This window comes from Saccopteryx bilineata, chromosome 1 (genome assembly GCF_036850765.1).
Source record: "Saccopteryx bilineata isolate mSacBil1 chromosome 1, mSacBil1_pri_phased_curated, whole genome shotgun sequence".
NCBI classification, from domain to species: Eukaryota; Metazoa; Chordata; class Mammalia; order Chiroptera; family Emballonuridae; genus Saccopteryx; species Saccopteryx bilineata.
The window spans coordinates 183555949-183569704 of NC_089490.1; the positions used below are offsets into that span (position 1 = coordinate 183555949).

General features: G+C 46.0%; 1 protein-coding gene across 6 annotated transcripts in view; it reads left to right on the forward strand.

Annotated features, from left to right (window-relative positions):
- The window catches only part of LRBA (LPS responsive beige-like anchor protein), a 634310-nt gene extending 627458 nt beyond the window's left edge, over positions 1 to 6852 (forward strand). For all 6 annotated transcript variants that reach the window (XM_066280997.1, XM_066281009.1, XM_066281017.1 and 3 more), the window contains exons 56-57: positions 4003 to 4154; positions 5736 to 6852. In XM_066280997.1, coding sequence (XP_066137094.1) covers positions 4003 to 4154; positions 5736 to 5826 — 243 coding nt within the window. In that variant the 3' untranslated portion in view covers positions 5827 to 6852. The remainder of the gene's footprint in view (positions 1 to 4002; positions 4155 to 5735) is intronic.
- The last annotated feature ends 6904 nt before the right edge of the window (positions 6853 to 13756 follow it).

A 13756-nucleotide genomic window follows, 5' to 3' on the forward strand; every position in this document is an offset into this window, starting at 1 on the left:
TGGTTCAGTGGATAAAGCCTCAGCTTGCTGCACCAGAGGTCATGCGTTCGACCCCCAATCAGGATACATATGAGAAGCAATCAGTGAGTCCACAACTAAATGGAACTAGGATGTTTCTCAGCCTGCCTCTCATGTCAGTGGAAAAAGTAAGAACCTGTTGAATGGCTGAGATTCTCTTTTCCATGCCAAAGAGAAAAAAAAAATCCAGACATTGCTTGGACGAGGCCTGTATACCTCGCCAACGACATGCGCCAGCCTCACTGGTCTGTGTTCAGGGCCGCTGGGGAAACCCCTGGGAGCTTTCAGCAGAAGGCCCGCCTCAAGTCTGGTGAAGTCACTCCGGGCGGCTGTCAAGGGCAGGCTCAGTTTCTGTAACCGAGGGAGTTATCTGCAGGTTGTGTGGCATCAAAGCTGCAGTGATGCCGTAGAGCACACTCAAAACAGTCTCCTCTGCATGGGCTGTGGTGGGAGTGGTGGGCATTACGATTCCTTAGATCTGCCTCTAGTTTGACTTGACTTCTCCGTGGATAACAGTACCCAAACTTGCCAAGGTGAGGGTAGGGCTTCACATTAGAATGTGAATTAGGCAAGCATCTTCCTATTTTGCTAGGCAAGAACTAAACTGCTCACAAAAACTAGGGGATATTTTATCGCTACATAATCATTTTGAAATATCCCCTAGTTTTTGTGAGCAGTACAGTAATGCTAGGGGGCCTCTTAGGGTCTCGCTATCTTTTCAAGACAGGGCCCCTCAGTGTTAGGCTGAGCGGAGGGTAAGGCCTGCTCTCTAGAGAAGCCGTTTTCCGGGTCCTCCCTGTCTCCCCCCCCCCCCAGCTTGCTGAGGGAGGGGGTGGGGAAGCGAGGCGCTGGTGTCTGTCACTGTCCAGGACGAGGCGGGGTGCCTGTGGACTGGGTGGGCACTGGGCGGGGCAGCTGGGAGGAAGGGCGCGGGGCTCTCGGGGAGCCTGGACGTTTGCTCGGTTGCTCCTCCTGACCCAGGGCCGCAGAGATGACGAGCTCTCCGAGGCCCAGTCTGAGTGCCTCTCTCAGTAGAATGGGGGGGGGGGGGGGCGCCTAGGATCATGATGAAGCCAGGCGCTGCTGCTTCTCACGTGTTTCCGAGGCGGCTGGTGGCCCCACCACAAGGCATGCAGACACCAAAGCTTTGCCGTCCCCTCCTCCCAACAATACTTCATTTAAACCAAGTGCACATCAGAGGATTTTCCTTTCCTAAAGTAATAATGCTGATAATCGGTCACTCTGAGTTGCGATTATACTGTCAGCCACAGTAAAAAATCAGTGAAGCAATCTGAAATCCCTTGCTTCTGAGACACTCTATGGCGTGTCCGTAGCGAAGGCTCTAGGGACTTCCTAGGGACTGCGTGTGCACACTGGCTCCCCCTATCCTACGATCACTGTACCCTCTGCCGCTGCCCCAGTGCTGGGCTGGAGCACCTCGCCGCTTCCCCCCAGCGCCCTGGTCCCCTAGTGCCCTTCCAGGTAAGTGGTGGCACTGTGGTTAGTGAGCCTGCCAGGCAGAGGGGACACGGGGTGGGGGGTGAGAGTGGTGGAGAGAAGGGAAGTGAGAGGAGAGGGAAAGCAGAGGAGAGGGAAAGGTGAGAGGGAAGGAATGTGGAGGAAAAGGAGGTGAGAGAGGAAGTGGACGAGGAGGAGGTGAGAGAAGTGAGGAAGTGGGGGGAAGTAGAGGACGGAGGTGAGAGGAGAGGAAAAGTGGTGGAGAATGAGGTGAGAGGGAAAGTGGGGTAAGAGGAGGAGGAAGGAAGTGAGGAGAAAGTGGTGGAGGGGGAGGTGAGGTGGAGAGGAGGGAATGTGGAAGAGGCGAGAAGGGAAGTGGTTGAGGAGGGAGGTTAGAGGAGAGGGAAAGTGGTGGAGGAGGTAAGGGAGGTGAGAGAGGGAATGTGGTAAAGGAGGAGGTGAGAGAAGTGGGAAAGTCATGGAGGGAGGTGAGTGGAGAGGAAATGTGGTGGAGGAGGGGAGAGGAGGGAATATGGTGGAGGAGGAGGTCAGAGGAGAGGGAGGTGAGAGGGGGAAGTGGTGGAGAAGGGAGGTGAGAAGAGAGGGAAAGCAGAGGTGGAGGAAGTGAGAGGAGGGAAAGTGGTGGGGGAGGGGAAGTGTTGGGGGAGAGGAAGTGGTGGGGAGGAGGAGTTGAGAGGAAGTGTTGGAGGGGGAAGGAGGGGAGGTGGTGAGTGGAAAGGGAGGTGAGAGGAGGGAAGGTGAAGGAGGTGAGAGGAGAGGGGAAGTGGTGGAGGAGGAAGGTAAGAGGCAAAGCAGAAGAGAGGGAGGTGAGGAGGGAATATGGTGCAGGAGGAAGGGTAAGGAGGGGGAAAGTGGTGGAGGAGGTGGGAGGTGAAGAGAATAGGGAAAGTGGTGGAGGAGGGAAGGGAGAGAAGGAAAGTCAAGGAGGGAGGTAAGAGGAGAGGTAAAGTGGAGGAGGATGAGGAGGTGAGAGTAGAGGGAACATGGGAGGAGGGAATTGAGAGGAGGAGGAGGTGAGAGCAGAAAGAAAGTGGTGGAAGAGGAGATGAGAGGAGAGGGGAAGTGGTGGAGGAAGAGGTAAGGAGGAGAGAGAAAGTGATGAAGAAGTGATTGAAAGTGGTGGTGGAGGATGGAGGTGAGGAGGAAGGGATTAAAGTGGTGAATGAAGGTGAGAGAGGGGACTGTGAGAGTGGAAGCAGAGGAGGCAGAAAAGGGAGAGGGAGGGGATGGAGACCTGGACTGCAGGGCACTGGGAGAGCCAGGCCTCACTGCCCAGAGGTGCTCACCTCCGGTGCAGAGCCTGCGGGGCCTCCCCACCGCCTGAGCTCAGTGAGGCTCTTTGGCTGTCCTATCCCGTGTGTCAGAGCCTGAGTGGAAGGCCTCCAGGCTGCCGTGATGGCCCCTCTCAGCCCCCCGATGCCGGCGAGACTGCGGCTTGGGTGGAAGGAGGTGCTGGTCAGAGGCTGCCCCAGTGCCTGCCCTCAGGAGAATAGGACAGGCCTCTTCACTTGGACAGGTTCTGCTTATTAAAATGCTGATAAATGGATAATGCTCAAAGTCATGTTTAATATAATTCCAAACAGAACTAGGATTAGGGAGTCTTTACTAAAACAGTTTGTTCAAGGTTAATGGTTTTAATTTGTTTTAATATAGCACATATCCAGTAAAAAGCATCAGGTGTAAATCTCAGGTGAGCGGCAGCCAGAGGGTAGTGGGTTCCCAGGGGCCAGACTTCAGCAGCACAGCGGCCCCTGCGCCCAGCCACTGTGCAGCGAAGGGCGGCGGCGGACAGTGATTCTTACTTAGATGGCAACTTCTGTTTGCATATGGTTTAGATCTAGACAGTACTTCTTGTACATAACTATCTTCCACACGAGATTTTCTTATATTTCGTGTGTGTTCTTGAGAGTAACCTTTAAGACACATGAAAAGTTGGCATTTACATGAATGTGAATTGAATGGCTAAGAGATAATCCTTTCTCTTCTATGATTAAAAAAAAAAACTTGTCAAAGATTATTCTACCAAAAATTTGTCACCTTAAAAAGGAAGAATGAGCCTGACCTGTGGTGGCACAGTGGATAAAGCGTCTAGACCTGGAAATGCTGAGGTCGCTGGTTCGAAACCCTGGGCTTGCCTGGTCAAGGCACATATGGGAGTTGATACTTCCAGCTCCTCTCCCCTTCTCTCTCTGTCTCTCTTCTCTAAAAATGAATAAATAAATTTTTTTTTTTTAAAAAAGAATGAAATAAACAGAAACAAAAAAACTCAAGCATGGCCTACCTCTCCACTTGATTTTAAGAAATGTCAAATGTTTTCCATGACTCCCGATTTCCTCACAACTCCGAAGTGCGCGCGCGCGCACTTACACACACACACACACACACACACACACTGCCTCCCCCTCCCTCCTGCACTGTAGGACCAGCCACCGGTGGGAGTTCACCGAACCCGGGCTGACGCTTAGCTAGAGCCACGCCTCACCTGAATGCTGCTTTATCCTGCAGGCCATCCAGCTGAGCCGCGACGGGCAGTACCTGGTCACAGGCGGAGACAACGGGGTGGTCATGGTCTGGCAGGTGTCCGACCTCAAGCAGCTCTTTGCCTACCCAGGCTGCGATGCCGGAGTCCGAGCCATGGCCCTGTCTTACGACCAGAGGTAAGCCTGGCCCCGTGGCCCGCTGCCAGTGCTGTCAGACCCTATGTACAGAGGGATTAGATGGTGGGGTGGCGGTCGCCTGTCCAATAAAAGGCCAGTGAATACTGGGATTTCCAAGGTACTTTTTAACAAGTGTAACTTCCCTTGTGCTGGCCTGGCCACTGTGGACAGAGGCTGCGTTCTCCAGGATTAGACAAGACAGGAGTAACAGACTCTGGTTTCCTTGTTGTTAAGCTTTTGTATTTCTTAAAAGTACCTTTTAAGTAAAAATGAAAGTGCTGTTAACATGTTTAATGTAAAATACCTGGATCTCTCCATTCATGGGAATTCCATTAGGATATTGGGCTTATTCCCTGAAACCTCCCAACTGGTAAATTTGGGGGGGGGGTGATTATTATCTGGTGTCTTATTTCCTCTTAATACTACACACTCATTTTAGTTCCTTATTTTGGGGTGCAGCAACGTAAAATTTACCATTTAACCATTTTTTTTGGTATGCAATTCACTGGCATTAAGAACATTCACATTGTTGTATAACCATCACCACTATGTTCAGTGCAAGTTTGTAATTTTAGTATTTTGATGAAGTGAGCTTTATATCAATACAGTGTCCTTGTCTCTCATGACAGGTTCTGATTTAAAGCCTCTCTTGTCTAATACTAGTCCAATCACCCCCACTCTTTTCATGACTGTTTGCACAGAGTATCTTTTTCCACCCTTTTCCTCTCTACCTGCTTATTAGACCTAAAGTGAGTCTCTTGTAGGCAGCATACATTTGATCATGTTTTTCATTCATTCTGCCAGTTTCTGCCTTTTGATTGGAGTATTTAATCTCCTCCCGTTTAAAGTAAATTATTGATAAGGAAAAACTTACCTTACCACTTTCCTGCATATTTGTTTTCTATGTCTTAGAGGTTTTTCGTCCCTCTTGGGTTTAGCTGAGTTTCTGTGACACATTTTAGTTCCTGATTTTGGTATGAGGTAGCAGAAAGGCTACTGAGTAGGACCCGTAAGGATTGGTCTTAACCAGTCACCCAGAGAAGGCTCAGATAACCGGCCATGCCCTCTCGGGGACAGCAGCCAGTAACAGTCACAAGGACTAGACCCCTACTCAGAGCAGAGCCAGCACAGATCATGGCTGCAGTCAGAGGTCCCTGCCCTCCGTGTACTGTTCCCTCCAGCAGTGACTGCTGAGACTCTGACACCTTCTACAGGCGTGAGGCGCCCAGGCCAGCCAGGCCCGCTCAGGCTGCAGGGACTCATCCTGCACGGCCTGCTGTACTGTCCACAGAAAGGCAGCTGTGGCTCGGGTCCCCACAGCAGGGCAGAGGTGGCAGTGAAGCATCCTCAGGGCTGCCTGATAGTGGTTCAGAAATGTCCCGTGCCCGGTTCCCACAGGGGATAGCCCTGCCAGCCCTCTTCCACGCCTACCTTCAGGGAAGTCGGCAGAAGAAGAAAATGAGGAAGCCCTAAGCCCCACGCTGGGCGCGGGATTTCAACTGTCCCGTACTACAAGATCTGAGGAGGGCAGTAGCGCCTAGGGAACGGACAGGCTCATGCCGCTCCTCTGTGCCTTCCCAGGTGCATCATTTCCGGCATGGCCTCGGGGAGCATCGTCCTGTTCTACAACGACTTCAACCGGTGGCACCACGAGTACCAGACCCGCTACTGACATGAGGGCGGTGCCTCGGGGGACCAGAGCGGCTCTCTCAGAAATCGCTATCACATCCGAATGTAACCTAAAATTTGCTCTAAGAAGCAAAATATTTTTTAAAGTTAATTGCTATTTTTGTAGACGTTGCTTGACTTTTTGGGGGGAGGTATATAGCAAAGCAGAAAACTGGCTGCTGGGTTCTGTAGTTTTAAAAAAAATCTATATTTTTAGTCATATAACAAGAAGTCTATTTTCACCAATTATGGAAATATACATGGAGTGAGTAAACCCACTTATTCTAGCTATATTATGGGGAAAAAAATGCTTCCCATTTATCTGTGATCTTGTGAAATACATGATTTTGACAACAGGGAAAGGGGTTACGATACTGGGAAGGGGAATTTGGGCCCGGTATTTTTCCAAACAATTGTGCTTCTTAAGCAGCTGAACTTTCTGGGGTTTAAATAATAATGTTTAAATTATGGTAAATGTAATTTAAAACATCTCAGTGAATTATTTCTATCAATATTCTTCTTCAGGCATGTTTTAGACCTAGAAAATTATGGTTTGGGGAAGGTTGTTTTATTGTGTGGTGAACATAAAGGATCTAATGTTATAGCAAGTGTGAAATATTTACAATGTTTTCCTGATTTGTCGTCTTCATGGCAACACCAGCATGAAACGATGGAAATGTTCTTGGGCTCACAATGTTTATTTTTCTTTAAGTTGCAAATACCAAAGCTCACCCCGGAGGTTTGAGCACAGGTTTGGCTGTGCTCGGCACTAGACAGAGCTGGACCTGGGTGCACCGCCCCCTCCTCCCCGGGGTTGAGCACCAGGCTACAGGTGCTGTATTAAGCAACACCCGTGTAACCTCCTACTCGTTATTAAACTATCTTCACCTTCCTTTTGATTAGTAATTTGTACTGAGAAAAAAAATGTTATTTTGGTGTTGTATAATTCTACTTTTCTAGTAGAGCGCTGTGTGGAATTCTGTGAAAATATTTGAGAAAAGGTCTGTATTGCACAAATAAACTCTTTGTATGTTGTGAACTTGGACAATGCATCTCTGACCCTCTCGCAACTTACCTAAGGGGCCCCCTTAGCTCTTCCCTAAAAGCAAAGAGTTGTTGGAAATATCTTTTCACTCCTTATTTTAAAATATTGATAAAACAATTATTTACCAAAAAAAAAAAGGTCAAACCATCTCCGATATTGATTTTGAACAATGAGAGAGACTCTCTTGAATAAAAGGCCCTCTGGAGACAGGCCGCCTCAGAGATGTATGCAGATGGGGACACTAACCCTCCACCACGAAGGACCAAGCTGGAGCCCTGCGCACGGTCCAGTCTGAACCCACCGCTGCTCTGTGAGCCATTAAAGAAAACAGTGGATAGTAAATGCGAGGACGGGAAAGTACTACACATCTCTGAATAGAAGAAATGCCCATGTTCCTGGTAAATTAGCCAAACAGACTCACTGCTATTCACCCGTGATCTCAAACTTTGGAACTTTCAGGGGAAGTGGCAGAGGACAGTTAGGAATACCTAAGTCCCATGCTGGGCACATGATACTTCAACAGCCCCATAATAGAAGTCTAAAGCAAAGCTAATAAAGCAGCTTCCTCTTGAACCCTAAGAAGACAGTCATTGCCTCTACTGCCTTTCTACTGCTTTGAGAAACCAGAACGATGGAGAACTGCACGTTCAGTGCACAAATATAGCTGACGCCTCAGTGACGGACTCTCTGTAGAATTGTATTTCCTACGGTTTACTCAGCATCCATCCATCCAATTTTAACTTCTCTTTTGAAAGATATTACTTTAGCCTGGCCTGTGGTGGTGCAGTGGATAAAGCATCGGCCTGGAACGCTGAGGTTGCCAGTTCGAAACCCTGGACTTGCCGGGTCAAGGCACATACGGCAAGCAATCAATAAACAACTAAAGTGAAGCAACTATGAGTTAATACTTATTGTGCCCTCCCACACCCCCGCTCCTCTCTCTGTAAAAATTAAATGTTTTTAAAAAATTATTTTAGATGTAAAGCATTTAGGAACACAAACTCAGTGTTAGACTGGACACTACGGCGGACAGGAGGCCCGGCGGGCCAAGGTGGGGGGCGCAGTATGGCGGCACCGCCCAGCAGTTTACAGCTGCCTTTAACGTGCTCGCCTCGAGAAAGGAAGACTTCCCTCCCTGAGAGTACTGCCTCATTCTGAAATATCACCAGGCAGGTCTTTCGGGCGGTGTAATACAAGAAATGGCACCGGATCTCGGGGAGAAAGCGTGAGGGCTTAGGGAATGAGGTGAAAATCTGACAAGCACAGCCCTGCACACGGGGGGGGGGGGGGTGTCACAGACGAGCATCTCAGTCCCAAAGGACAGCAGACCTCCATAAACACATGCTCGATCCAATAAAAAGGAATCATTTTGGCCCCTTGAAATGACAGATATCACACATCCGCTCTGTGTCTTAACAGACAGGACAAGATTCCGATGTCCCAGAAGGGAGCCGTAAGAAGCTATGTGTAGGGCATGAGGTCAGGAACTTACACCTGGGCTGTCCTTTTCCATTCAACTCCAAGAGCAGAGTGAGAGCCAGAGCCCTGGCCACACACACCTGGTGCCACGATCCTCCCCCGTGCTGTCACAGAGCCAGGGAGGTGGCCGAGGTCATGCAGGTCAAGTTCACAGGAGGTAGCCGGGGAACCCCGGAGGCAGCCCGAACACACAGCCACTGGGCACCCCTCTTCAGGAAATACCGTTGAGGTCAAAGAGCCAACAACAGAGGAGATGACGTCAGAGTAATGGCGGAGTAGGAAGCGATACCGATAAATCTCCCCCAAAACTCAACAAGATCTTCAACCAGAAACAGAAAAACCTATACTTGGAGCCTCCAGATGCTTCACAATACACCCGAAGGTATGGTCGAGTGAAAAATTGGCTAAATATATAACCAAATCCTGAAGGAAATAGGGAGTAAGAAATGCTCCGCCTTCCTCACTAACCTAAACAGGGCGGCTTTCTCTGGTAACTGTGAATATAGAAACTGAGGCGGGCAAAGGGGGTGAATACATCCAGGCCGCGCACAAAAGGCCGAACCAGGCTGTGGCACGGAGATCCTAGCCGAGGAAAAACTGTTCCTGTGGCAAGCCGGGCAATACAAGCTAACACTCGCGCCAAACCCAAACAAAGAAAGACAAGCGGGGCAGCCATTTTACCCGTTCTCCTGGTTGGTGCGCAGTTAGTGGGCGAGAGATCTCTTCCTAAGCCCCAGAAGTGGGTGTCCGTGTTGCCCCACAGAGAGGCAGGGTCAGAGGCCTTTCTGTGGGCCGAAAGCAGAATCTCTGGGCAGCCCCAGCGCCCTGGGAAAGCCGCGCACGGGAGGGAGCGAGAACTAATTCCAACGGTGGAAATTTTCCGTGCTGGTGAGGGTTTCACTCAGGGAAACGCGGCCGGCCTCATATCCTGGTGTGCGCGCGCAGATAGGTAGTGAGCGATTCCTCCGAGTGCCTCGGCAGGGCGCGCCCGTGTTATCGCACAGAGGGGCAGAGTCAGGGGCCTTTGTGTGGGCAAAAGCGGAATCTCGGGCCGCCCCAGCGCCTTGCAAAAGCCGCGCACGGGGACGGAGCGAGAGCGAATTCCAGCGCTGCAAATTTCCATGCGGTTGGGGGTTTCACTCAGAGCGTGAGACTACTGGCCGGATATCCTGGTCTGCGCGCGCAGATAGTGAATGAGAGTTTCCTCCAAGCACCCCGGAAGTGGGTGCCCGCCTGTGTTACCGGACAGAGTGGCAGAGCCAGAGGTCTTTGAGTGGGCGGAAAGCCCGCCTGATTATGCTAGCAGCTCTGACTGACTGAGCCTTACCCTGAGCCCTGTGCTGAGTGGAAATAGAGTGGGGAGTTGCCAGCTCTTTGAGCCTCTTACTATCCAGGCAGAGGCAGCAACAACCCCATAGCTGGATTATCAGCCTACTAATTGAGGAAGGAAAGACTAGGAGAAAGGCTCCAGGAACACGGACTCTCTCACTGTCGGAGCCTATGAAAGCTAATGAGCCTTGACTCCCAACGAGACTAAAGCACAATACATGACATTGCCATAGAGACTTATCAACTGCAAACCTCTACCTGAGCGTGCCAAAGGGGCAGAACCTGGGGTACAGAGTCACCGACCAGGAAGAGGGAGAGAAAAGAAAAAACAAGAAGATAACCTCTCAAAATCAAGAATAATCTGCAGACTTTATAACCTATCCCATTTTATTATATTTGTTCGTTTGTTTCTCTTATCTTCATTCTTGATACTTTTTGTCCTCCTCCAATTTGGCCGATTAACTCTCTGCCGGTCTTACTCTCTCCTCTCCTTGAACTACACTACCCATAAGTGTTACATCTCCCATTATCTTTTTTCTCCTCTTCCTTTCTCTCTATGAGGGTTGCACTCCAAAACCCTTAACTCTCTCTCTCTCCTTTCTTTTTTCTTCTTTTACTGGTTCCCTCTTTTTTTCTCTCTCTCTCTTTCTTTTCTCCCTTTATATTAGTTTCTTCCTTTCTCCTTTACATCTCCTCTCATTCAAACCTCAATAACAAACAAATTATCTTATCTGGGACTCAAACTTATGTTTGTGGCATTTGGGGGGTTTTTTTACTTCACCTTTTTAACTCACTAGCAGTGCTCCCATCCCTGGCTCTCCATTTTATCTAGTTCTTGTTCCACTAAATACAATAGTATTTTTTTAATTTGTCCCCCCATTTTTCTGTTCTCTTATTCCTCTCATCATAACTCTTAGACAACACCAACACCTAAAAGCAAATCATTTTATTCTTGACCCAAATTTTTTCCTTATTTGCTTTTTGTGGGTCCATACCGCCCCCCCTTTTTTTTTTCCTTTTTTTTTTTTTTTTGCCACTTTATTACTTTTCCCCAATTCAGAACCTCCATCACAGGCATTGTTTGTTATAATTCACAGTTCACCACAAGATTTTCTCAAGAAAAAGGGGAGAGGAGAGGAAAAAAGGAGGGGGGGAATAATTTTCTTTTTTAAAAAATTATTATTTTATTTTTCTTTATTTCATTATTAATTTTTTAAAAAAAAAAACAACTCTTTTTGATTTTTTATTTTTTTTAACTTTTTATTCTTTATTAAATCTCATTAATACTATCAACAAAACCACCCTCAGATGCCATTAAGGAAGAGAAAATCGAATATCATGGATACAAAAGAAAAGAGAGGTAACACAGCTAGATGAGGAAAAATCTATGGAGAAAAAATTTAATATATTGGAAACCTTGGAGCTAAATGACAGAGAATTCAAGATAGAAATCCTAAAAATACTCAGAGATATACAAGAAAACACAGAAAGGCAATTTAGGGAGCTCAGAAAACAACTCAATGAACACAAAGAATATATGTCCAAAGAAATTGAAACTATAAAAACAAATCAAACAGAGATGAAAAACTCAATTCACAAGCTGAAAAACGAAGTAACAAGCTTAGCTAATAGAACAGGTCAGATAGAAGAGAGGATTAGTGAAATAGAAGACAAGCAACTTGAGGCACAACAGAGAGAAGAAGAAAGAGACTCAAAAATTAAAAAAAATGAGATAGCCCTACAAGAATTATCTGACTCCATCAAAAAGAATAACATAAGAATAATAGGTATATCAGAGGGAGAAGAGAGAGAAAATGGAATGGAGAACATACTCAAACAAATAATAGATGAGAACTTCCCAAGCCTGTGGAAAGAACTAAAGCCTCAAATTCAAGAAGCAAACAGAACACCGAGTTTTCTTAACCCCAACAAACCTACTCCAAGGCATATCATAATGAAATTGACACAAACCAACAGCAAAGAAAAAATTCTCAAGGCAGCCAGGGAAAAGAAGAATACAACATATAAAGGAAGGCCCATTAGATTATCATCAGATTTCTCAGCAGAAACTCTACAAGCTAGAAGAGAGTGGACCCCAATATTTGAAGTCCTGAAAGAGAGAAACTTTCAGCCACGAATACTATACCCATCAAAGCTATCCTTCAAATATGAGGGAGAAATAAAAACATTCACAGATACAGAAAAGATGAGGGAATTTATCATCAGAAAACCCCCACTCCAGGAATTACTAAAGGGGGTTCTCCAATCAGATACAAAGAACAAAAAAAAAACAGAGCCACAAGTAAAAGCTCCAAGAAGAACACAATAAAACCAAATTTAAACTGTGACAACAACAAAAAGAAAGAGGGGGAGAAGATGGAGATTAACAGTAGCAAAGGACGATGGAGTGCAAAAGTACTCACAAAATAGTTTGCTACAATGAACAGGGTAGGGACTCTTTTCATTACTCAAAGGTAACCACCATTGAAAAAACCACCACAGAAGCACATGAGATAAAAAAGATAGCAACAGAGGAAAGATGTATGGAATACAACCAAATAAAAACAAAAGATAGAAAAACGAAAGAGAAGGATCAAACAAGACACAAAACTAACAGAAAGCAAGATATAAAATGGCAATAGGGAACTCACAAGTATCAATAATTACACTAAATGTAAACGGATTAAACTCACCAATAAAAAGGCACAGAGTAGCAGAATGGATTAAAAAAGAAAATCCAACTATATGCTGCCTACAGGAAACTCATCTAAGTAACAAGGATAAAAACAAATTCAAAGTGAAAGGCTGGAAAACAATACTCCAAGCAAATAACATCCAAAAAAAAGCAGGTGTAGCAATACTCATATCGGATAATGCTGACTACAAGACAGGAAAAGTACTCAGAGATAAAAATGGCCATTTCATAATGGCTAAGGGGACACTGAATCAAGAAGACATAACAATTCTTAATATATATGCACCAAACCAAGGAGCACCAAAATATATAAGACAGCTACTTATTGACCTTAAAACAAAAACGGACAAAAATACAATCATACTTGGAGACCTCAATACACCGCTGACGGCTCTAGATCGGTCATCCAAACAGAGAATCAACAAAGACATAGTGGCCTTAAACAAAACACTAGAGCACCTGGATATGATAGACATCTACAGGACATTTCATCCCAAAGTGACTGAGTATACATTTTTCTCCAGTGTACATGGATCATTCTCAAGAATTGACCATATGTTGGGCCACAAAAACAACATCAGCAAATTCAGAAAAATTGAAGTTGTACCAAGCATATTTTCTGATCATAAAGCCTTGAAACTAGAATTCAACTGCAAAAAAGAGGGAAAAAATCCCACAAAAATGTGGAAACTAAACAACATACTTTTAAAAAATGAATGGGTCAAAGAAATAAGTGCAGAGATCAAAAGATTTATACAGACTAATAAAAATGACAATACGACATATCAGAATCTATGGGATGCAGCAAAAGCAGTGATAAGAGGGAAGTTCATATCACTTCAGGCATATATGAACAAACAAGAGAGAGCCCAAGTGAACCACTTAACTTCCCACCTTAAGGAACTAGAAAAAGAAGAACAAAGACAACCCAAAAGCAGCCGAAGAAAGGAGATAATAAAAATCAGAGCAGAAATAAATGAATTAGAGAACAGAAAAACTATAGAAAAAATTAATAGAACAAGGAGCTGGTTCTTTGAAAAGATCAACAAAATTGACAAACCCTTGGCAAGATTTACCAAGGAAAAAAGAGAAAGAACTCATATAAACAAAATCCAAAATGAAAGAGGAGAAATCACCACGGACACCGTAGATATACAAAGAATTATTGTAGAATACTATGAAAAACTTTATGCCACTAAATTCAACAACCTAGAAGAAATGGATAAATTCCTAGAACAATACAACCTTCCTAGACTGAGTCAAGAAGAAGCAGAAACCCTAAACAGACCTATCAGTAGAGAAGAAATAGAAAAAACCATTAAAAACCTCCCCAAAAATAAAAGTCCAGGCCCTGACGGCTATACCAGCGAATTTTATCAAACATTC